Genomic DNA, 23,712 nt, shown 5'->3' on the forward strand with positions numbered 1-23,712 from the left:
CGGTCTTTTAAGTTGATATCAATATTAGCTGCACTTGGAACATATTACATTAAGATGCAAGAAGTGAGGAAAAGTTGACCAACAAAAGGTTTGTTTATTTCACATCCTGGTAATAAACATTATTTTGTTTGCTCTGAAGAACTTCAAACACCACTTGTGTTCTTGAATAAACATTTAGACCCCAAGGGAAACAAATACACATTCCCAGCAGAGATCAAACTCCGGGAACTTGTTGACCTGTCCAGCATTCATTATTATTATATGATGGATCAGGTATTACTAGGAATTCCCATCAACTTCAAAGAAACACACACATAATTTAGTTTGAGCATATTTCCTCAACCAATCAGAATCCCCTTACATGTTGATCAATGGGTTTAGAAACACATATAAACAGAGTCAGTCAGTTAGAAGAGTCAGGAGGGAGAGCTCAGAAAGACCTAACAATCAATGTATTGTTAGATAGGATGTATTTTATTGTTTTGTTAGGCCTCTAATAAGTAAAAATCTTATAAGGAAGTATATTTAGTACAACGTCTAATTGTTCTATTTTTTTGCTATTCTAATAAATTTCTGTTTATTTGATTGAAGCCACCTCTATCGTGTCAATAACTCTCATAAACCAGGGTATACATGTGTAAATGTGTATCCTATTGGAATAAATATCTACACATATATTTCCTTAAGTAATAGTTTTGCCAGTGTAGTCATACCTGGTTTGGCTACCAGTCTACCCTCCCTGACATGTACGCCCTAGTAACAGTGCAGGCAGTGTCAGGACCAATTCAGGGATTTTCTCCACAGTAAGCAGCTCTCGAGTGACAGGGGAGGAGGTGGGAGGAGGCCTGTGTTCTGCCCAATCATGAGCTCAGACCTTGTACCTTCCCCCTCTGTACTTAAGAGGTTGCACCACTAAATTTAATCAGTGTCTCTTCCCTCTTCCTCCTACCTTTCAGGTTCTAAACCTGCATTTCATTTAGCACCTGTTTTGTATTTACATATGTTGTAGCATGTCTTTTTTTCTCTGTGAATATATAATATTATTTTTAAGCTTTATTAGCTCTCTTGTTTTTTTTTTTTTTTTTGAGTGCTGGGAACACCTTGAGTGTTCTATAGTTTACTTATTCCCGCTCATTCCCGTTCATTGTTCCCGCACACCCACAACATACATATATCTGTATCAAAGCTTTACGTACGGTAGTGCTGTCTGTACAACATACTTTTATTATCCAATGATGTCTCATAAGGAGAAAATAAATAAATTCCTTCCTGACTCCAATAATTGGCAATCAGATTTCTCCCTGGATTAACATCCTTCCCAGGTTTACTTATTTGGTAAATCCCTGTATACCTTTCCTTGCTAAAAATAAGATGTCCAATCTTTTTTTTTTTTTTTTTTTTTAAGATATCTATTGTATCTGCCATCACAGTCTTCATGGGTAATGAATTCCATATTGTAACAGCCCTTACTGTAAAGAGCCCTTTCCTTTGTTGCTGGTGAAATCTCCTTTCCTCCAACCTTAAGGGATGACCCTGTGTTGTTTGTACTGCCCTTGGGATAAGTTATTTTGAAAGCTCCTTGTATTGACCCGGAATATATTTGTATATAGTTATCCTATCCTCTCTTATACGCCTCTTTTCTAATGTAAACAAATCTAATTTAGCTATCCTGTCCTCAGAAGTCAGATTTTCTATCCCCTTTATTAATTTGGTCGTTACTCAGCACTTATTCAAGTTCCATGTCTTTTTTATGAATGGATGCCCACAACTGTGCTCCATATTCAAGGTGTGATCTTACTAATGCTCTAATAATTATGTTTAATTCCCTTTCATCTATACCCTGTTTCATGCAAGATCAGATCTTATTTGCCTTTGCAACTACGGCCTGACATTGGGAACTATTGCTAAGCCTGCTGTCTACAAGCAATCCTAATGCCTTCTCCATCAAGGATTTACCTAATTTTACCCCATTTAATTTCTGTTGTCTGTTTATTCTTGTTTCCCAAATGCATAACCTTATATTCATCTGTATTAAACCTCATCTGTCATTTACCTACCCAAGTTTCCAGTCTATCCAAATACTTCTGGAGAGAATTTACATCCAGCTCTCATTTTACTACCTTACACTATTTAGTGTCATCAGCAAAGATGGAGACTTTGCTCTCTATGCCAACCTCAAGGTCATTAATAAACAAGTTAAAAAGCAGGGGTCCCAATAACGATCCTGGATATACCCCACTCACAAATTTAGCCCAACCTGAAAAGGTTCCATTTATGATAATTCTCTTTTGTCACTATCATTAGTTCTAAGGTATCAATGAAAATGTAAAACTTTTACTTGTCACAATCCCTTTTACATTCTTTTAAAACATATATCATTATGTGCCAGGTACTATAAACATCAACAGGCACTAAAATGCTTAACACATGTAACAGAAGGAAATGTAGCCTTATGCTTAGAGAAACATATGTGCTCGTTTTCGTAGATGCATATGTGAGAATTAAAGCAAATACTGTTCAAGTTGGTCACGGTTTAGCATTACATGTATGGCATACTTATGATATTAGAATCCTTTTTACCAAATCCACTTATGAAAGCAGGCAATGTAAATTAATAATATGATAGCAAAGACAAAAAGCTGCTGCACACCTAAAAAATACAAAAATCAAAGTTTATATGAGCGTATATGTAATATGTAGTGAGGGGCCATCCAACCGTCAAAAATAATTATAAAAAATAAAGAAGATGTACAGTACATGGAGATATCTTTATCTGAAGAGAAGTCTAGAGAGCAGGACTCAAGTTGTTATGGACTAGCATTGATTATGTGCATGAATGAAGGGTACACGGATTGTAAGAGCGCTCCTTGTTAGGAAACCTTTTACAGGATAAGAGGAGAAAATAGGCACCAAATCTTGGGGTTACCACAGGCCAATGGGAAACCACAAAGTCATTAGTTGTGGATTCTTATTTGATGGTCATTTAAATCCCCTAAAGAAAATAAATAAATAAAAACACCAGAAAGTAACATTACCAGATGGCTTCTCCAAAAATACTTGACACAATGGTGAAAGGTGCTGGGTTCTTGAGACGCACACACCCCTCCCTCTCACCTCTCCATGCCGCTTCCTCCTCTTTGGCCATACCCCCAAGCTCCTCACACCTCCTCCTGATTGGCTGCTGCTGGGTAATGCAGCCAATCAGAATGGAGGAAGCTGCCCAGCCCCCTGCTTGGGCAAATTCCTCGCCCCTCTATGCCTGTCAGATCACTATGTCCAGAGAGTTAATACCGGTAGACACATTATTGCCCAGTATTACCTCTAATGTTTTACTGGACAGTGTCCTAATACAGGACAGTCTGGTTTAATATTGGACACTTTGCAACCCTAAGTAACACGGGTAAATTCACTAATAAATACCTCAAGAACTGAGGAGGTATCTAGAATGGAGAATAGCACAGTTCTGCTCCTAGTTCCCACTGTACAAATACAATGGCTGGATTTCGGTTTTAAGAACAGCGATGTGCATGTTATGTATTTCTACATTTTGTAATTAATACAATAATTTAATACTCTGTTAAATATAGAAAATTAAATCACATGAAGTAATCATGTAAATTACCTCTCCACAGCTTCAACGTCAAAACAGAATCTCCTGTCTACCGTGTCTGTACTCCTTTTAGTGCAATATTTGAGTATAAAGTTCTCTCCTTCACCCTATCAAAAAGAAAAGACAATGAATTATCAATAAGACTGATACATATATTTTTCAATTTCAAATGTAAACAAACATGCATATGGGGGGGAGGGGGAGGAGCTTCATGTGCTCCTCGGAAAAACTTACTAGCAGGTCAGTCGACGAACAGACACTAGATTTTGTTTCCCATGAACCTATAACCAAGCCTTGGGGAAAACAATTGCACTTGTCTAATTCTCATACAAAACACAAAACGTGTAAACATTTGGAGGCATTTTTACTAAGTGGTGCTATTCCCTCCCACCCCCCCAAGAACCCTTACAGCACAGGAAGACCCCCTTCTGGAACATTCAGCGGAACAATGCAATAGCACCGCTCAGTAAATATGTGGTGAAACCTACTTAACATTATTATTCATGTATAACTGTCAATATAAATAAATGCAAACTCCTTATTCGTTTGGCATCAATATTTGTTGGTTCTACCAATGTTACCTTTAAGCATAGCGTATGTTATAAGGAAGGTTATTCACTTCACAATTATTGATTGCATCTGCAGAGATGCGTAACAATTATTAGCATTTATAATGGTAAATGGCTTCAGTAAATGCTTTACATCCCGGCTTCTCTCAAGCTGTGTCACTAACCCATCTTACAGTATCTAAAGAGGCAAAATCAGCTTGTTTGCTCATCACGTTTGTCTAGACAGAGATGCCAAATAAATACTCTTTATACAAGCAAGGAAAAACAAACAATACATTTGAAATCAATAGGGAAGCTTTTCTATTAAGGGAAGCTTGTTTATGACTGATCACTCAAGAACAACCTAAAAAAAAAATCTCAGGTCAAGTGCACAAATATGCAACCTGAGTTTTAGGAAATACGTTATTTTCAAGCAAAACTTTTACTGGCTGGTAGACTGAAAACAGGGCGTATTAATCAAGCAGATTAGGAAGAGAATACACATTATAATCCAGAGAGCCCCTCTTGCAGGGGAGGATTACGTTTTAACCTTTGCGCACACATTGCCATTTTGAGTATACTCACAATTTTGCCGCCTCCTGATTTGTGCTCATAGGGGAACATTGTAAACGTCTTTGACTCCTTCTTGTACATGCAGTAGTGTTTTACCCAGCTTGAGCCAAAGGGTGCAGGTCCTTAAATAAAAATTTTAAAAAAAGAGTAAATTAACCCAGGTAGATATGTTAGGAGTAGACTTCTAAAAAAAAAAAAAAAAAATCAAATAAACATTAAACACTGTAAATTATGTTAAATATTAAACTTGCTATGTTGTCTTCAGCTGCCAGGAATGTACATGTCCATTGACATTTACTGCACAATTGTAACGGACATCAAATTAACCAAAAGGGGATTTAATCTATATCATGCTATTGTATTGTATATCTTTATTTATATAGCGCCATTAATGTACATAGCAATTCACGGTAGTAATACACAGGGTAATCAAATAAATAACAGATAATATAAATAACAGGTAATGGGATTAGTGCTTCAGACATAAAAGTAACATTAAAGCTGCAGTTCAGTTTTTTTTTTTTAATTTATTTTTTTACTTCAATAGTTTCATGTGGGCAATCTCTACTTACCCAAAGAACTGCATAGCTGCAGGTCAATTTGTTCTCCATGTATTGATCGGCGAAATTTGGTGACATAATTAGAGCTGGCATATGTTTTTATTTGCTTCCGTCTTTCAGTGGAAGCTCATGAATATTCATGAGCACTCCTGCACTGACATGTGCTAGAGGGAGGGCAGGGCTGACAAAGGGGTGTGCCAGGGCTTGTGACAGGACATGAAGGGGCAGTGCCTTAGCAAATGCTTGTTAAAATAGAATACAAGAAAATTGGTCTTTCAAAGTTGTTGTTTTTAAAACAAAAAATGCTAAAAGTATTTTTTCTTACTACAGAACCGATTTATTAAAAAAAACACACATGCAGGATATTGACTGAACTGCAGCTTTAAGAAAGAGGAGTCCCTGCACAAATAACAAATATGTTATTGTTTACAGAATATGACTAGATATGTATACAGTGGGATATGTAATTTAAGAATGTAAAAATGCCAAAGCAGTGTGATGTGATCAAAGTATAGAACCACACTTGTAAAAGGACGTCAGAATAGTTTCTACTGCTTTTATATGGACGTACTATTAATCTACAAATGTATAGCCCTTCATACAACATCTTATTTTGACAATATTTACATTGGAAAACAAAACAATGTTTTGCTATAACATTTTTGCCCAAGTTGGTATCAAAAGCATATGTTACAGTTAGCCTTAAAGCAGAAATACTACATTTCTGTTTTCTTCTTATTTGAATATGTAAAGCATGTGACAATGTATCATTCTACATTCTCATCTAGGCTGGCAATTGTTTGGTGCTCCTGTTATAAATCTGTAAAAACCTTTACTGTGCCTAACATAATGGCCCCTTCTAATTTTGTGCTGCAGTCTGTGAAATGCTGCAGCTATGTAACATTATATTACTAAGTGTAACATTATTGTTACAGCTTTGAGAGATAGATAGTCAGACAGTCAGATCGGTTGGTGATCCTTTGTTGCCAAAGGCGAGAGCTCGCAAAGGTGTGTGTCAAAGCCTGTTTCAAAAGCAGAAGTGGACATGACTGACGGTAGGGGTAGATTTGGCTATGCTTAAGGTTAAGCCCACCATCCTCCATACCTGTCAATGATATGATAGAAATCCAGTTCAGTGATATTATTATATTGTAATATGTATGAATCCGGTATGAAGACAAAATGCCAAGTATATAGTATATTTGCAACGGTTCTCTTTACAGTTCATATTATATCGCATATGATATTCTAATATTTAAATTGGTATCTTCTGACAGATTCAGTTACGTTTAGTTATAGTGCAGCTGTACTAAGTTCTCTTTAGTGAAGCTCTGCGGGTGACATTTGAGTGACGTGGTTAGAGCTGATGCAACCAGAAGAGGCAATGCCATTAGGTTGGATCTTTCCGAGAAGACATGCCATATTAGGTTATTCTCTGTATGGAGGCGTGGGAAGTTCCTTATCAGATGTGACGTCAGTTTGAAACTGAAGGACCTTATCGGGTAATAGAATTAGATAGCAAGAGCTGACTAAGGGATATTATCTGGATAAATATCTAGCAGGGGTAGCCATGAGTGACAGAACAGAAGGATTACACCAGGAGGAGGATAGAGGGATTACACCAGAAAGATGGTATAACACCGAGATGAAAGACAAAAGGTTTAACATCATAATGAGTGAATATTTATCTTCAAACCAAATGTTTCTTTTTATGTGAAGAGACCAGAGTGCTGTGTACTATGGTGCTGGGTTAATCGAAGAAAGAGAAATAAGGACATTTTACATGATGGATTTATTTATGTATGTACAATTTATTGTACCAGTTCTATATATATTATTCCTAAAGTATGTAAAACAGTGATGTACATCTCTGTTTAAGAGGGTGAACATGCAGGGGTTAACTCTCTCTTGCAAAAGGAGCTGTAATCACATCAGAGTTTGGTATTGTAGGCCTGGACACTGATGGGATTAGGCCCACTGTTGAGGAAGAGGTCGACCACCTGCTGAGTAGACTTGTTCTGCAAGAATATGAATGACAATATTTGGGCATACCATTTTGGGCTTCCTGGCCCACCTTCAACCCCAGTAATCTCATCAACCAGGTCTGGGGCTATGTGCAGAGACCAGGACTAATGTTCCTACCCAGACTAGCTGGCATCTCTCCGATTGGGACAGGGGTGAAAATACTCCTTTTTCCCCAGCCTCAAGAGCGGCATTCTGGACCTGATAGCCTTTGTGAAGGCTGTGTGCTGACAGAGCTGAAAGAGCTGACAAGGAGGCAGCAGAAGGAACCACGGAGACCCAGAACAGGGCTCTGGAGCATCCAGTGGAGCTGCAGTCTGTATGTGCAGCCTGAGCTGTTTGGAAAGAAGCAACAGCGGGAATTTAAAACTGCTAGCTAGCAGAGAGCAAGGCAGTGCTGCCCATACTACCAAGGGCAAGTTGGGCACGTGTATTGGGGGGCAAGCTTCCAGATGGAGGTCCCTGAACCTAGGGCTTCAGGACGTTCCCCCAATTACCTCCAGCTGGGCGAGTGTGTTTTATGTACTGGAGGTTTGTGGACATTTTTTCCAATACATTCACTTATGTTGAACTCTGCAGATCTGTCTAGTGTACTAATCCCTGGTGTAATTGACCTGGTCCCCGTGACAATGACTTCCCAAATAGCTGCTGTAGCAATCAAAGGATTCTCAGTACATTAAAAAAAAAATGGCATTAGGAGTTAAAAAAAATGCAGACAGTATTATATAATACTACAGAATTGATCTATTTGAAGAAAAAAAAAACCCCACAGCATTTTTCACATTTTGCCGCTTTAACATTATATTGAGGTCAGCAAATTTCTCTACAGTTGCTGTATTTGCCAAAATAACAGGAATAATGTCACCTTGAGAAATTGCTGACATACTGTACACCTGGTACAGTCTTTCCTTGAAAAACTGCAGAGATCAAAGTAAGTGGAAGCAAACTCTACAATCTGTTTCGTTTCTCTATGTTTTCAGAAGGAAAAAAATAAAAAACGGTGGAAAACAAAAGAAATAGAAAAGCAGTTAGAAACTGTGGACAACATTTTATGACTGCCTATAATTATTAGAATGTTTTCACATAAGGTGGGGGGAAAAAACCTGAATAAATGAGCAAAGATAAAAATATTAATTATATAAATATAAAATATATATTATCTGTAACAAAAAAAAAAGGGGGGGGGGGTTGGCTGTGTTGCGCCAAGTGGACATACCCACTATTACAGATGTTACTTGGGGAAGGTCACATGGGTTTGTTCCCCGTGTACACAACTACATCATTCTATTTTATGGGAAGACATTCTTCTTCCCGCTCCGGAATGAATAATATTCAGACAGCAGGATGAGATTGGACAGAAGTGGGTCTTACGTTTCTCCTGCACATAGAGATATCCTTCCATTGTAAACGGGCTGGCTCTTTTGTGTTCCTGTGGGTCTTGGCGGATTTTGTTCTTGAGTTCTTCAACCTCTGACCTCGTTCCTTCAAAGCGATTCCGTGTCTTTAATACAATAAAAAGAAGAATGGATTAATTCAATGTCAGATTCGTCGCATAAGAAAAAGTAAACATCTGTAATGCTTAGAAAGCCTCTATCCTGCTGCATGAGTAGAATGATATTCTATTGCAGTGGTTTTCAACTTTTTTTGGTTAGGGAACCCCAGAATTCGATTTTGAAACCCCAATCCTCACCCCCTGTCTCTTGCCCCCCACCCCCGTATCACTCCCCCTCCTCCCCGTCTCTCTCCCACCTCACTCTCCTCCTTACGCTCCTTCTCCCCCTAGCGCACGTGCACACACACACACACACACACACACACACACACCCTCCCCAAGCATCATTTCTCCCTGCTGCTCCCCCCTTTTTATGCACCAGGACGGAAGCAGGGAGTCCCCGGATCTGAATCCCATTCATTTTAGCTTCAGGGACCCCACAGTTCCAGAGATACTTACCAGTAAAAGTAGTACCTGGTATATAAAGGCCCCGTATTACATGACTAATAGAAAGTCACAATGGATGACATTGCGCCTTCTTTCAGCCCCCGCAACACAGGGAGATTTCAACCACCATTTTGTTTCCACTGGAGGGGACAGAGCGCACTACTTTTACTAGTAAGTATGTTGGGAGCTGGGGCTTCCCAGAGCTGGAAATAGCATCTTTCAGCTATGGAGACAACCCGGTTTCCACCCTGGTAATACATGTTTTTTTATTTTTTAAGTTCGCGTTTTAGATCTCCCCAGAGCCCGCTGCAGTGCGAAGGTCGTCATGTTAACGCCAGGTGCTAGAAATGGAGAAAAACAGGATATAAAAAAAAAAAAAATTGTATAAAGAAAATCAAGAGCAGAAAATGCTTAAGGGGCAAGATACGATCATAGTTGTTAAACTTAGAGTTTGGGTGGGGGGGTTGTTGCATTAAGTGCACCTCGTAACCTTTTCACGGCCAAAAAGGCCAGCAAACCATTGTAAAAACTCCATTTAAACCTTCCTCGCATCAAAATAAGTAAAGAATGCAACACCGTTAGCCTCCACCATAGGAAAAGGGTTAAACCAAGTTTATTTTTAGTGAATGACCAAGCACGACTTGTTTTTAGCCTAAAATAGCAAATCATGTTCATGGTAAACAAGCCTAAAATTGTGGGCTCATCAGGGGATGTTTAGGTGTCAAACTACTCTATAAGAAGAAGTTCCCTGAGCATCTATTAGAAACGGGAAAGAACAGCTGGATACCAGCAACCTGTACACCTCAGAATAAAATCATTCTTGGTTGTTCATTTGAGCTTTGGTGGAGAATACAGTAGTTCTCCTCTAAAACTAGCAGGTACTTCCCAGCTATGCATCTTATCAATGAGCCAATCTATCCTAAAACTACATTCAGTATTGGTTGTGATTAGCTACTCAAGATCCCGCTTATCGAAGAAGAATCTTGAAAAAACAGCAGAATATATTAAATTAAACCATGTGGAATTTTAACTGTGTTTGTGCATTTAATGAGGTTCATTTTATCGGGATTTTTGCTAATGATCAACATTCCTGTTTGCTCAACTAGCTGAATGTGGCACAAGAACTTGAACATGAAATATAACCTTGCTGAATAAGCTGCATTTTGTCAAACTGCCTCAAGGTGGCAGTGTCTAGTCACAATTATAACAAATCCTTCTCTCCAGAAAGAGGGCGGAACATTATTGCTGTGCCATAAATGAACAAGTTATACTATAGTATTCAAATAGAATATCAAAATATTCTTAACTCCGTTTCTGCCAGAGCAATTGAATGGAAATTAATGCATCATTAGTGCATTATACCACTTCTCACACTAAAACTCAACGTTTATCAAATAAATGATAAATTATTGTAGCAGAGTCCCCCTCCATACCTCCTGTGAGAGGGAGCTGCTGGGTTGCCGCCAGAGCTCCACGCATCATCGGGAGTGCAGGGGTGGCCATCTTGGGCAGGCGCGCATGCGCAGTGTGCGGCGGCCATATTAAGACAGCTCCGTAAGACGCTGCGCGGGACTACAAGTCTCAGGATCCTCTGGAGGTAGGGAATACCACATTGGAGAGCCCAACAAATAGGAGTCACCCAGGCAGGAGGAAGGGGATATCCTCTGTGCGCGAAAAGCCTGTGAGGCAGTCGTCCGGAAGGCGAGAAGATAGCAGGTAGTGTCCCTGGACTATTTATTTATAAAATGTTTTACCAGGAAGTAATACACTGAGAGTTACCTCTCGTTTTCAAGTATGTCCTGGGCATAGTTAATATGACAAATAATACATGGTTACAAGTACAGTTACATAAATGAACAGGGTTATACATTATATACAAGACATTGCGTGCACAGTTAAAGAAAATATATATTATAGGCGTATGTAACAGTTACAGACCAGATTAAAGTGTGAGACAGCCTTAGATTTGAAAGAAGTTAAACTGGTGGTGGATGTGAGAGTCTCTGGTAGGTTGTTACAGTTTTGGGGTGCACGGAAGGAGAAGGAGGAACGTCCGGATACTTTGCTTAACCTTGGGACCACGAACAGTCTTTTGGAGTCAGATCTCAGATGATAAGTGCTGCATGTGGTAGGGGTGAGGAGCTTGTTCAGGTAGATGGGTAGCTTGCCCAGAAAGTATTTGAAGGTAAGACAGGAAAGGTGAACTTTGCGCCTAGACTCGAGTGATGACCAATCTAGTTCTTTGAGCATTTCTCAGTGAAGTGTGTTATAGTTGCATTGGAGAACAAAACGACAAATTGAATTGTAGAGGGTGTCAAGTTTGCCAAGGTGGGTTTGAGGAGCCGAGCCATATACTATGTCTCCATAGTCTATAATTGGCATTAGCATCTGCTGTGCGATACACTTTCTAACCAGCAGGCTTAGGGAGGATTTGTTCCTGTGAAGTACACCTAGTTTGGCATAGGTTTTGGATGTCAGGGTATCAATGTGCATTCCGAATGTTAAGTGGGAGTCAAACCATATGCCCAGGTATTTAAAACTAGTAATAGGAGTAAGGGTGGTGTTAGCGTTGGTTCTGACTAGCCTTAGGGTCTAAGGGGCAAGCCTAAGCCTGAGTCATCCCAGCGGAGTGTTGCAGGGTAGGCCCCAGATAGAGACACTTCCCCTTAGTGTATAGTAGTGCTGTTACACCAGTGACCGGACGACCACGCGTTGCTCTGCGGTCTGGGACCAGGACACAGGATCCTGAGACATTCGGGTGAGACCCTCCTGCTGGAGCTCACCTCGTGAGGAGGATCAGGACCCTAAGTAGTGAGGGGATTAGTGTCGGAGGCACCGCGGCGTGGGACCTGACTTCCTTATCCGATAGATGCACCTCGGTACAGGAGTGCCCATGAGGGTACACACGTGCACCAGCGGTTCACAGCAACCTCACATTTGGGTGGGACTTGCTGGGAAGGACACCAGGCGTATTGGTGCCACTGCACCTTCAGTACTTTGAGGGAACCTCCACGGTTGGGTCATTGGGTGTACACTGTGGGTACAGGAGTACTGTTATTCTATGTGGTTGTTTATGTTAGTGTGTGTACAGTACAGACTAGTTATATACATTGTGCGTGTATTATTCATTACTGTGTATTGGTTCCTGTGAGGGGTTATCCCGCCCACGCTGGGATCTCTCATAGGTGAAGGCGCTGCGCTGATAAAGAGATAGAGCTCACCCCAGGCTCCCAGCGGCGGATGCTTAGGCTTCCTGTGAGCAAACAAGAGAAAGAGATGGGGGAGCACAGGTGGAAGGGTGAAATGTAATACAGTATGGTTCAGGTGTGTTAGACTCTGAAGCAATAAAGGTGGGGTTTTAGAAGTGTGTAATAATTCTTAACACTCACACGGCCTTGTGCAAATGCTGTCGCATCAAGGTATCTTTAGGTCTTCTCCTCTCTGTCTTGTAAATTCGTTCTCCACTTTGCGTCTGCGCTCTTCTTCTCCTTCTTCTTTGGTGTGGTATCACCCTCGGGACAAATGAATAAACATATAAGCAGAAAGCATTCACAATATTATGATGTTTCAAGGGATACAAACAGGGTTAGAATATACAAACACTCACACGGGCATGTGTGAGTGCACTCTTTGGGGTGGCTTCTTTGGACTCCAGGAGACAGTCCCGCTTCTCCAATAGAGTTTTAAAAGGTCTATGATCAAAACACAAATATGTGTCAAGTGATGGGAAATAAATAACAGGGTATTGCTACTCACACGGCCAAGTGTGAGTACACACTTGGAATGGTATCTTTGTTGCTCCTCCTGTAGTCCCCGGATCGGAATTCAAAGCGGGGTGGGGTGGTGATTTCTCACTCCAGAGTGATAAATGAAGGTTTATAACCCAGAAGGTAAAAGCCAAAGAATTTATTCAAACAAATCTAAAAAAATCAAAAAACAACACCGCTAACTCAACAAGTGAGCTGCGCTGTGGCAATAGTAAAAAGCCAGTCTTTAGGGAATATAGTGCAGGACACGTGGTATTGCAGCAACCTCCCTCTGCGTCCGGATGTAGGGCGAAACGCGTAGCTCAAAATCCCCCAGACGTTTTGAACCTTTGTAGCCACCGTCGGGAGTGGGACACGGGAAGCGCAGCGCTACATCCGGACGCGGAGGGAGGTTGCTGCAATACCACGAGTCCTGCACTATATTCCCTAAAGACTGGCTTTTTACTATTGCCACAGCGCAGCTCACTTGTTGAGTTAGCGGTGTTGTTTTTTGATTTTTTTAGATTTGTTTGAATAAATTCTTTGGCTTTTACCTTCTGGGTTATAAACCTTCATTTATCACTCTGGAGTGAGAAATCACCACCCCACCCCGCTTTGAATTCCGATCCGGGGACTACAGGAGGATCAATAAAAGATACCATTCCAAATGTGTACTCACACTTGGCCGTGTGAGTAGCAATACCCTGTTATTTATTTCCCATCACTTGACACATATTTGTGTTTTGATCATAGACCTTTTAAAACTCTATTGGAGAAGCGGGACTGTCTCCTGGAGTCCAAAGAAGCCACCCCAAAGAGTGCACTCACACATGCCCGTGTGAGTGTTTGTAGTATATTCTAACCCTGTTTGTATCCCTTGAAACATCATAATATTGTGAATGCTTTCTGCTTATATGTTTATTCATTTATCCCGAGGGTGATACCACACCAAAGAAGAAGAGAAGAAGAGCGCAGACGCAAAGTGGAGAACGAATTTACAAGACAGAGAGAAGACCTAAAGATAACTTGATGCGACAGCATTTGCACAAGGCCGTGTGAGTGTTAAGAATTATTACACACTTCTAAAACCCCACCTTTATTGCTTCAGAGTCTAACACACCTGAACCATACTGTATTACATTTCACCCTTCCACCTGTGCTCCCCCATCTCTTTCTCTTATTTCCTCTATTATTAAGGATCCTGGGTAGATCCTTTTTTGGGGTTGTTTGAGTCACAGGAGGAGAAAAAGAAGCGGAGGGCTACCTTACCAACTTCTAAGGTTGTTATTATACCTATATCCCGTACTTATTATACATACAGGTAGCGCCCGGGTATTTTGTTTTCCATAAGCTTCCTGTGAGCAAACAGATACAGCAGCACACGTAGTTTCCCTTAGGTATAGGGAAAGGGGGCTACATTATGTTGTGCACATAAAAGATCTAAGGTGTGATTAGGTTTCAATACACAACGGAAAACTAACACATTTTAGAACCTATCCCATTGTCAGCTGTGAGGTGGAGGAATTCTCGCGCCCGCCCCCCATTCTCATCCTTAAAAAAGAGTTAAGCCATTTCCTAATTTTCCCGCAAATGAGCAAAGGCGCCCAAGAATAAAAGCAGGGAACAATATAAATATATATTTTTTTTTACAGGTCTATGATATTGGTATGGTGTGTGAAGTTATGTCTAACTTCAGATTGATAGATAAGATAGATATAAGATAGATACATAGAAGGAATCTCTCTTTCTCTATTTCTGTCTATGTCAGCAGAGGATTGGAAGGCGCTCTATTCCCAGCATCATTCGGTTATAATTATTATTATGGTCGATTTGTAAAGCGCCAACATATTCTGCAGTGTGGTACAATGGGGGGTACACAGTGACATCAATTCTATCAACAGAATGACCTACAAGTAAGGACAAACAAGTGCAAATGGATACAAAAGGTAATGAGGGCCCTGCTCCTGAGATCTAGAGGGAAAGAGAGACAATGTTGAAACAAAAGGTTAAGTGGCTGCTCGTTTTGGGATGGAATATGCCTCGGGTTGGAATGTGGTTCAGCCGCACAGATGGTACCAATAGGGCTGTGGGTAAGGGGGCGGATGTTAGAGGTATGCCAGATAACTCACCTCTTTCAGGAAGCCTTTAAATGGAGGGAGTTTTTAAATGTCTGAATGGTTGGGGGAAAGTTTGATGGTGCGTGGTAGGAAATTCCAGAGAGAAGGTGCAGCACAGGAGAGGTCTTGTAGATGGGAGGGAGAGGAGGTAGTAAGGTGGGAAGAGATGTGGATATCATGGGCAGAAGATAGGGGGCATTTAGGGATATATTTGGGTGAGGGCTGAGATGTATGTTGGGGCAGCATCATTGAGAGCTCTGTAAGTCAGAGCTAGGGATTTGCGTAGTGAGTGGAGCAGTGAGTGAGGTAGATAAGTCTGGCATCACCATTTGGATGGATTGGAGTTGGGTTTCGCAGATGAGGGGAATGCCAACAAGGAAAAAGTTGCAGTAATCAAGTCAGAAAGAATTTTAATACAGGACAAAAGTGCCCCGACGGTCACTCTTAGCCTCCTGAAGGTGTTTATAGGGATAGTGTTCCGGCATAACAGTACTGAGGGAACGTACCTTCAGCACACTGCAGCTGCCCTGCAGTGTTGGGGTGCTGCATACCATCCGTGAGGTTCCTTCAGCTTCAATAAAAATCACTCTGTTTATTGTGAGTCACCAGCCTGCCCCCCATCAACAGTGTCTCCCAGATTGTGGTTACTGACCCTTATGACCTTAGTCAGGATATTTACCTCTGACTCCTACCACGCTGGTATATAGGTCCACACACCCCTGAAGTATAGTACGCAGAGGGTTAACCTTAGGTCATTCTGACACTGATAGGGGCACACACACTTCTCCATTGAGGAGCTTAGCTGATTGCACTATACTACCACTGATATACATAATGTATTTGTTTTTTATGTCTATCAGTTAGGTCACGCTTACCATCAAGTACCTTATATATTATACCTCTGTGACCTGCTATCTCAGTACTTACCCGGACACACCTGGAATAATCACCTACCACACAGGTCCGCATCAGGAATACTGTGTGAACTCAGTACCAGTGGTTTATTAAAATCATCTGGCACACACTAATTATTTTGATCCAGAGCCATTATGATGTTCTTTATTTAGGATCAACCCACCCTTAGTACGTCGTTCGACCAATATTTTATATTTGTTGATTAATAAAGATTATGTTTTTAAATCATTCACTCACCACCAGAGTGTGAACCTGAGTGCTATATTGGGTTCCTTCTCTCCTTCATATTCTACAGTAATCAAGTCAGGACAGGACATGTTGAGAGTTACTTCTCATTTTCAAGTGTGCCCTGGCCACAATGTAAAGTTGACAACAGGGCCGTCGACAGGGGTGAAAGAACAGGGACAAGAGTCCCGGGCCCGGAGGCTGCGCGGGGCCTGGCCAGCCAGCCCTCCAAGTTGAGCACAGCCAGAGGTCAGGCCCAACTTCTGCGTCCAGCTCCCACCATCGGGGGGCCGGCTCTCTCTAGATGCTGTCTGCCTCTTCCCACGCCGGGCCTTTCTCCTGCGCCAGGTGCGCGCCAGAAGCTGGGCGGACACTAAAGTCAGGCCCAGCTTATGACGGGAAAAAGGCAGGAAGCAGCTGGGGAGAGCCGGGGCCCAGCGGCAACAACGAGAAGGTAAGTGGCAATTGTATCTAGGGAGGGTGGGGGGGTAGTGGTGGTGTGTGTATCTGGGGAGGAGGGAGTAGTAATGGTGTGTGTATCAGGGGGGGGGAAGTAATGGTGGTGTGTGTATCTAGGGGGTAGTAGCGTCTGCATTTGGAGGGGGTGCAGTGGTGTCTGCATGTGGGGGGGGGGTATTGTATGTGTATTATGGGGGGGAGAAATGTGTATGGCCAGGGGAAGAGAGTGGGGGTCCTGAACCCCAGGAAATCTGTCTAAGGAACTTAGGCAGGAAGTAGATTTGAGGGACTCCTGTAAATTGTTCCAGCAGTGTGGGGGTATTGGTACGAGAAAGAAGACCGACACAGACACACACACACACACACACACACACACACACACACGAAAGAACAATGACGAAATAAATAAAAAATTTAAGTTAGAACCAAAATTTCACAAAGCTTCTTACGCAACAAGAAAAAGTGATGTGTTTTACATTCACTGCGTCTTAATGTGTTCTAGCTGTAACTGGCTCTGAGTTCTTGCAGATACGCCATGTATCACAACTGCGTCATATTGTGCCTTTAATCCAGTACCTTGGAACATTTTAATCCCGCACTATAATGAGCGGCCTGAAATGCCGCCCCCACTCTCCCCCCCCCCTTCCCCCAACTTGTACGGCTGAGGACACAGAGCTGTAGGCGGCACTGGGTGTTGGCATGCACCATGTGCAGCAGCAGAGGTCACTCCTTGTGATATTTATGGCATGATTCATCACGCAACCTTTGGACTATTATTATGAATAGATCTATAAAGATAAAACAGCTGATTGCATCCAAATTTCCCCAAACAGGCTGTGTGTAGCAAATGTGGTGGTGTGTGTGATATTTGTGCAAGCCCACCGGTCCCACAGTCACAAACACAGGGGTGCCACAGTAGGCAATCATGGGAAATAACAGAGGGAGAACAGAGGGAAATCATGGGGAAATCATTGGGGGCAAAGGGGAGAGCACAGATGAAAATCATAGGGAGATTTATAGAGGGTTTCCTACTTTAAACTGTCAGGCTGGCACTTGCAGGGGGTCAAACAGCCCAGTGGTATTGTATTGTAGTGTATGTCTTTATTTATATAGCGCCATTAATGTACATAGCGCTTCACAGTAGTAATACATGTGGTAATCAAATAAACAGATAATATAAATAACAGATCATGGAAATAAGTGCTTTAGACATAAAAGTAACATTAAGGAAGAGGAGTCCCTCCCCCGAGGAGCTTACAGTCTAATTAGTCACAGTATTAGTGGGGGGAGGGGGCAGGGAGGCGGACAAGGGGGTTTGGGAGCTGGTGATGGTCCGTGAACTTGGAAGGGGGAATTGGTGAGCCAAGCAGGGGGCTCTGATGACAGCTGGGCGAAGGAGGGTGGGGGGATATCGAGTATTCTTGAAGTAGATTTGTAATTATCACTAAATTGCCCCCCTTTTCAAAGATGTCATTCAACCCACAGTCTACTATGAACGGCAGTTAATACACCGTATTGTGATAAGAAATAACGGAGTATATAAGCATTCATTATTTTAGTATAATCAGCTGAACATTGAAGCTAGCAGACATCTTCACTATTCAGAATTAGCAACCAAAACAGAACTACGTTCAAAACAAAAACCCACTTTGAAAAGGTGTTAACATGTCTCGTAATGTATTTCCCAGTGCAAGCCGCAATTACACTTACATTCTGAATGTTGATTTGTAACTCCAGTTTGTAGTGGTTAAAATCCTTAGCAAGTTCATACCCCTGGTGGTAGAATGTAAAAATCCCTTGAAAGAACGCCAGCATCTAAAGGGGAGAAGAAAATACATCTCACTTCTGGGAAAGTTTGACGTTACATGTCCATATTTCAAGGAGGTTTTTTTTGTCTAAAACCTGCTCCGAAAAAAAAACCTACCACACAGAGCAACAAGTGTTCCCACAATTTCATGGATACACAGAGCATTGTTTAATGTACACCAAATAAAGTGCGGTTAACAATTTAGAAGTGGCACTGATTTTTTTTATTCCATTCAGTGCCCAATACCATATATTTTAAGAATTGATGGAAGTCTACTGCGATTGCCAAACACACTTTCTTGAAGGCGAACCAATTGCAATGTCTGTGGATCTGCCCCTGTCAATCCACTTGTATTCCAATGACATAACCACTGGTGACTTGTTCACCCGCAATAAAGCCTTACCAGCAGCCATTTTAGACTCCCAGAAAGAATTATATAGGTAATCGTGCACGTGCTCAGAATTTGCTGCCGCCTGGTGGCTATGATTAGTAAAGGTGCTCACCATCAACAATTTTAAAAGGAAATGATCTCTGTAATTAGAGTCAAGTGTGGACCATAGCAGCTATGCCTCAGAGAACCCCAGTAAATGTGTGTTATCCCACAATACAGAATAGGGGCCATATAACTAAGCTGGTATAAACACTATACCAAGTAAACTAAAGGAAAAAACATTCTTGCTATGCGCTACAGTGACAATAGTAATCTCGCGTGTATTTGCAAAGTGCTGCCCACATACACAGAAAAATTATACATAGTAGAATTCCCCAAGGACTATACAACCCTACCTCAAAATGTGTACAACCTAATGCCAGCCACTACTCATGATTGACGCAATTGGACTGCATACAAAGGACCATATTTACTGTTATTAAGCTGTGTAAGGGACCTTATGGTCCATTCACTTGAATGGGCTGTAAGATGCCTCGCAATTTGGTACTGCCTTATAAATATTGCATCCTGTGTATATTTGAAAAGCCTGTACTTTTTCATCCCATAACTCTTTAGGCGCTCTGATCCACTTCTTTCAAATTTCCTACCAAAGTGATAGTGATTCACTTTAACAGTTTATCTGCAGCACATTTCTGTAAGGTTTAATAGGCAAGACATCTTAAGTTGAAAATGTCAGTATGCATTGCCAAGTGCTTCATTGTTTTGACCAGAATAAATACTTGCATACAGTATGTTGGTCCATGCTCTTATTTTTCTGGTTTGCAAAAGTTTAATCATAAACTTCACAACCACAGGATCCAAGTGGGAGCTACTGCAGAAGAATGGATGATACTGCTTCTTGAGTCTTTCATTCTCCATATACGTTTGTCTTTACTCACAGGTTCCACAAACTCAAACTTTTTCCGCTCCTGTATTTCCTGCAGTTTACACACATATTCAAGCGACAGCTCATAGAAATGTTGCCGAGTCTGTTCCACTTGGACATCTGCCTACATGGATTAAAAAAACAAACAAAAAAAATAACACACACTACTGGATGAAGATCCAAAATAACCACACAGCGTACATTTCATGCCATATTCTTTAAGGAATATATTTCCACCTCCCCAGCAATGTAAGTAATGTCTATGTATATAATATAAATACAGCTCAACCCCCATATAACGCTGTTCTTGGGGTCCAAAGAATCGCATCGCGTTACAAGCGGATCGCGTTAGAAATAATGTACAATTATATGCATTGTACAATAAAGTATTTAAGATACCAATAATTGTGTTGTAAATTATTCATAAATACGAAAATTGGGAGCTACGCTTGCATCGCGTTATAAACTGATTCGCGATGTAACGGATCGCGTTGTAACGGGGTTGAGCTGTATTTTCCTTTTCATGATTGTCCACTGACAATCTGTGCAGACAGACTGAATGGTTTAAATATACTATAATATTCCATTGTCAACCCAGAAAGACCCATTGTTGTTCTGAGTGACCACAAACAGGCCACATTTTCTGTACCTCTATAAGGATAGTTAACCAACTAATTTTGCGACCATAAGCTTGACAATTTATAGCCTAGTTCAGCCACAAAATACATTTCATTCAAGTTTTTGTTTTATTTCGGAAAGTCATTTCTGTTATTTTTGATGGACCCGCGAGATCGTGCACCTGGTTTTTATAAATACCAGAATTGCAAGTACTGTAAGTTCCTGACGTACAGTATGCGCAGATGATCGTCTATTGGTCTGTGGTGTTTGCATAACTATTATCCTAACCTTTTTACTCCTTCAATGCTGAAGGGCAATGCGATCCATTGCATTGAACCCGTCAAATAAATGGTCATTTTCATGCAATTACACCATAGGGCTGAAATTACGGATGTGTGGGGGAGGAGTGTACTGCAGATCCCCGAGCCCCCCCCCCCCCCTCCGTTCCCCCACCGCATTTATACAGGTTGACATTATGGTAATGTATGTTACTGATTTTGTATGTACAGCACCCTCACCCAAGAAATTGTCCCTGCACTCCTGGATTACAATATTGCATGCTGTAATCTTCCCTCACATGTCAACAAAATGAGGATGACGGCTGAAGTGAGCCGACTAGTACGTCACTATTTCAGTATGTCTCTTTCCAGGTTAAAAAGTTGTGTATAATTCCTTATTTCTTGTAGTGGACTACACAAAAGGACCCCAAGTGTTGTTCTTGAATTATTCTTTTTTTTTTTCTCTCTTCACTTTCTAAATTTAACTTGCGTGAATAAAGAGTTTTCTTTTCTTCTTGGTATCCAAGAAATAGTATATTCTGCGTAGTTCAGTTGTGAGTTGTTGAGAATTTTTTGGGAGTTCGCCTAAAATATTATGAGGTAATAGACTGTGGAGATGTGAACGTAGCGGAGAGCTTTCACTTTACAGAGGTTCCAACACATATTGATCAGCTGGACTGCACCCGATAGTTTAGACAAAGATGTCATGTATATTTTCTCGTACACAAAATAAAGGGGGGGGGGGGAGAACGGACATTTAAATGTATACCTTTTGTTCAATAAATGTAATGTGAAAATTCAGAATATAAAATAGTAATAAGCATAGTATTCTAATGTAAGGACTTTGTACATAACTGCATACACTGTAATTAAGACACATTTAAAGCACAGCAACACCAGATTAGAAACCCCTTATGGCATGGTTTTATATCAGTGACTTCTCGTGTATTCTGTAAGATTATAGATGTCAAAAAGAAAACTCATTTCAAATGGTTTCAAATGCATTGTTTATTGGTATTCACAACAATGAATGAGGAGGGTTTGCTATTTTACATTAGAAGCATCAGAGTATTGTTTTTTTGGAAAACAAAATGTCCAGCATTAAGAATTCACAATCTTTTCCCAATGTTACAAAAAGAGACACACTAAGGAGCCTCTTTTCTCCTGTCAAAAAAGGGTCACTGACGCATCCCTTACTCATTTTCTCATGCATTCTTTCTTTGCAATTCTTTTGGAAGGAAACAGCATACATTTGAAAAGGACCCCTCGGGGGGAATTACAGTAAGCCAAGAAAAATATTGTGTTTTCAAGTTCTCAGCTCTAAAAGTATCATTATTCCTCCAATTATTCCTCCAATTATTCCTTCACAACCCAATAGGCTGGAAATATATGGGAATGGGGGGGGGACGGGAAAGCAGTAGTAGCTTTAAGTAGCTTAAAGCAGAAATCCCACCCATTTTGTATACTTTTTTTTTGTTGTTAACATAATTGTAGCCAGAGGAACTTCCGAGGCTGAATTGTGCCATTTGTAGCTCCAAGGACCCCCAGGTTCAAAAGACACTTACCGGTTTAGTTGTCGGTGTTCCTCCTGGACATTTTAAGATGGGTGCTACGTTCACCAAACAGGAGGTGGCAACGCCATCCATCTGATGATGTTGTGGCTTCCTGTTGGCCTGAGAGACCAGTGAGATTTGGTGGCCATGTTAATTTTCTTACAAAGCTAACAAAAGTCACCAGTAATTGAAGTATCTCAGGAATGAGAGGGGGGGGGGGGAGGGGGCACCTAAGCTTAAAATAGCTTGGTTACGAATTCTGAAAAAAAGATTGCTGCTTTAAAATATTATAACTAGACCGTTTTTGTACCTCTCGTGTGTGTACATATGGTTTCCATGGTCAGGGGTAGTAAGAATCAATAAGGAACCATGGGTCTGACCTGCTTGTAACTGGCAATGCCAGACTGTCACCCTGGTCCGTCAGTTGAATACACACCGATGCTGGCTATTCCCAGCGACATTTTTGTAACAATTCCTCAAAACATAAAAACTGCATTAAATCCGACCTAGACAGCCGGCATTATCCAGGGCCAGAGGCATACACTTTTTAGGAGAAACCTAGTGCAACCGGTTCAAGACATCGGAACAAGCCTCTGATCTTCTAAGGGAGCTCCCAGGGAAAAGAAGGGCACAGTTACAACCTTCAACCAATGAGACATTCTCTAGAGACTCTCACCCACTGCAACAGACATTATGTTGCACAGCGCTCTAACAACTAAAGGGCAGTCTAGGAGTTACTAGTCATGTCTGAAGTCCCAGTGCAAAATTCTGTTTTGGGAGTAAAAACTGGGTTTGCAATTGGTGAAATTTAGCATCAGTATTACCTACCAGAGACTCTCACATCCACCACCAGTTTAAGTTCTTTCAAATCTAAGGCTGTCTCACATTTTAACCTGGTCTGTAACTGTTTCATACGCCCACAATATATATATTTTCTTTAACTGTGCATGCAATGTCTTGTATATAATGTATACCCTGTTCATTTATGTAACTGTATTTGTAACCATGTATTATTTGTCTTAACTCTGTGCCCAGGAAAACGAGAGGTAACTCTCAATGTATTACTTCCTGGTAAAATATTCTATAAATAAATAAATATGTATTAGAGGTCTCAGGAAACAGGCTGTTTGGAAAAAAATGCACCAGGGACTTTTAAGAGTGACCAATGCAAATGGAGACTCTTGGTCTGAAAGTGGATGGAGTCAAATTGCACCTTCTTAAAATTACCCCAGATTAAGAGCACAAAAAAAATTATATATATATACACCCGACTATGGTGTTATTGAATTTAGGGGGTATTAAAACGTGATATGGGACAAAACTGGGTGTGTCAAGTCAAAACCTACTAATACCTTACATTCCAAACCCAAATATAAAAACTTTCAGGGTATTAGAACCAAAATCCCCAAAAATATTTACAACCAAA

At 41.0% G+C, this 23,712-nt stretch overlaps 1 protein-coding gene across 1 annotated transcript in view; it reads right to left on the bottom strand.

Annotated features, from left to right (window-relative positions):
* ARHGAP10 (Rho GTPase activating protein 10) overlaps positions 1–23,712 on the bottom strand; it is a 267,627-nt gene that overhangs the window by 136,918 nt on the left and 106,997 nt on the right. Inside the window, exons 6-10 of the mRNA XM_075611566.1 lie at positions 19,851–19,961; positions 18,425–18,529; positions 8,685–8,814; positions 4,744–4,853; positions 3,623–3,717 (exon numbers count right to left, since the gene is read on the bottom strand). Of these exons, the coding sequence (XP_075467681.1) occupies positions 3,623–3,717; positions 4,744–4,853; positions 8,685–8,814; positions 18,425–18,529; positions 19,851–19,961 (551 nt within the window). The remainder of the gene's footprint in view (positions 1–3,622; positions 3,718–4,743; positions 4,854–8,684; positions 8,815–18,424; positions 18,530–19,850; positions 19,962–23,712) is intronic.

This window comes from Ascaphus truei, chromosome 1, assembly GCF_040206685.1.
Source record: "Ascaphus truei isolate aAscTru1 chromosome 1, aAscTru1.hap1, whole genome shotgun sequence".
In the NCBI taxonomy this organism is placed as follows: Eukaryota; Metazoa; Chordata; class Amphibia; order Anura; family Ascaphidae; genus Ascaphus; species Ascaphus truei.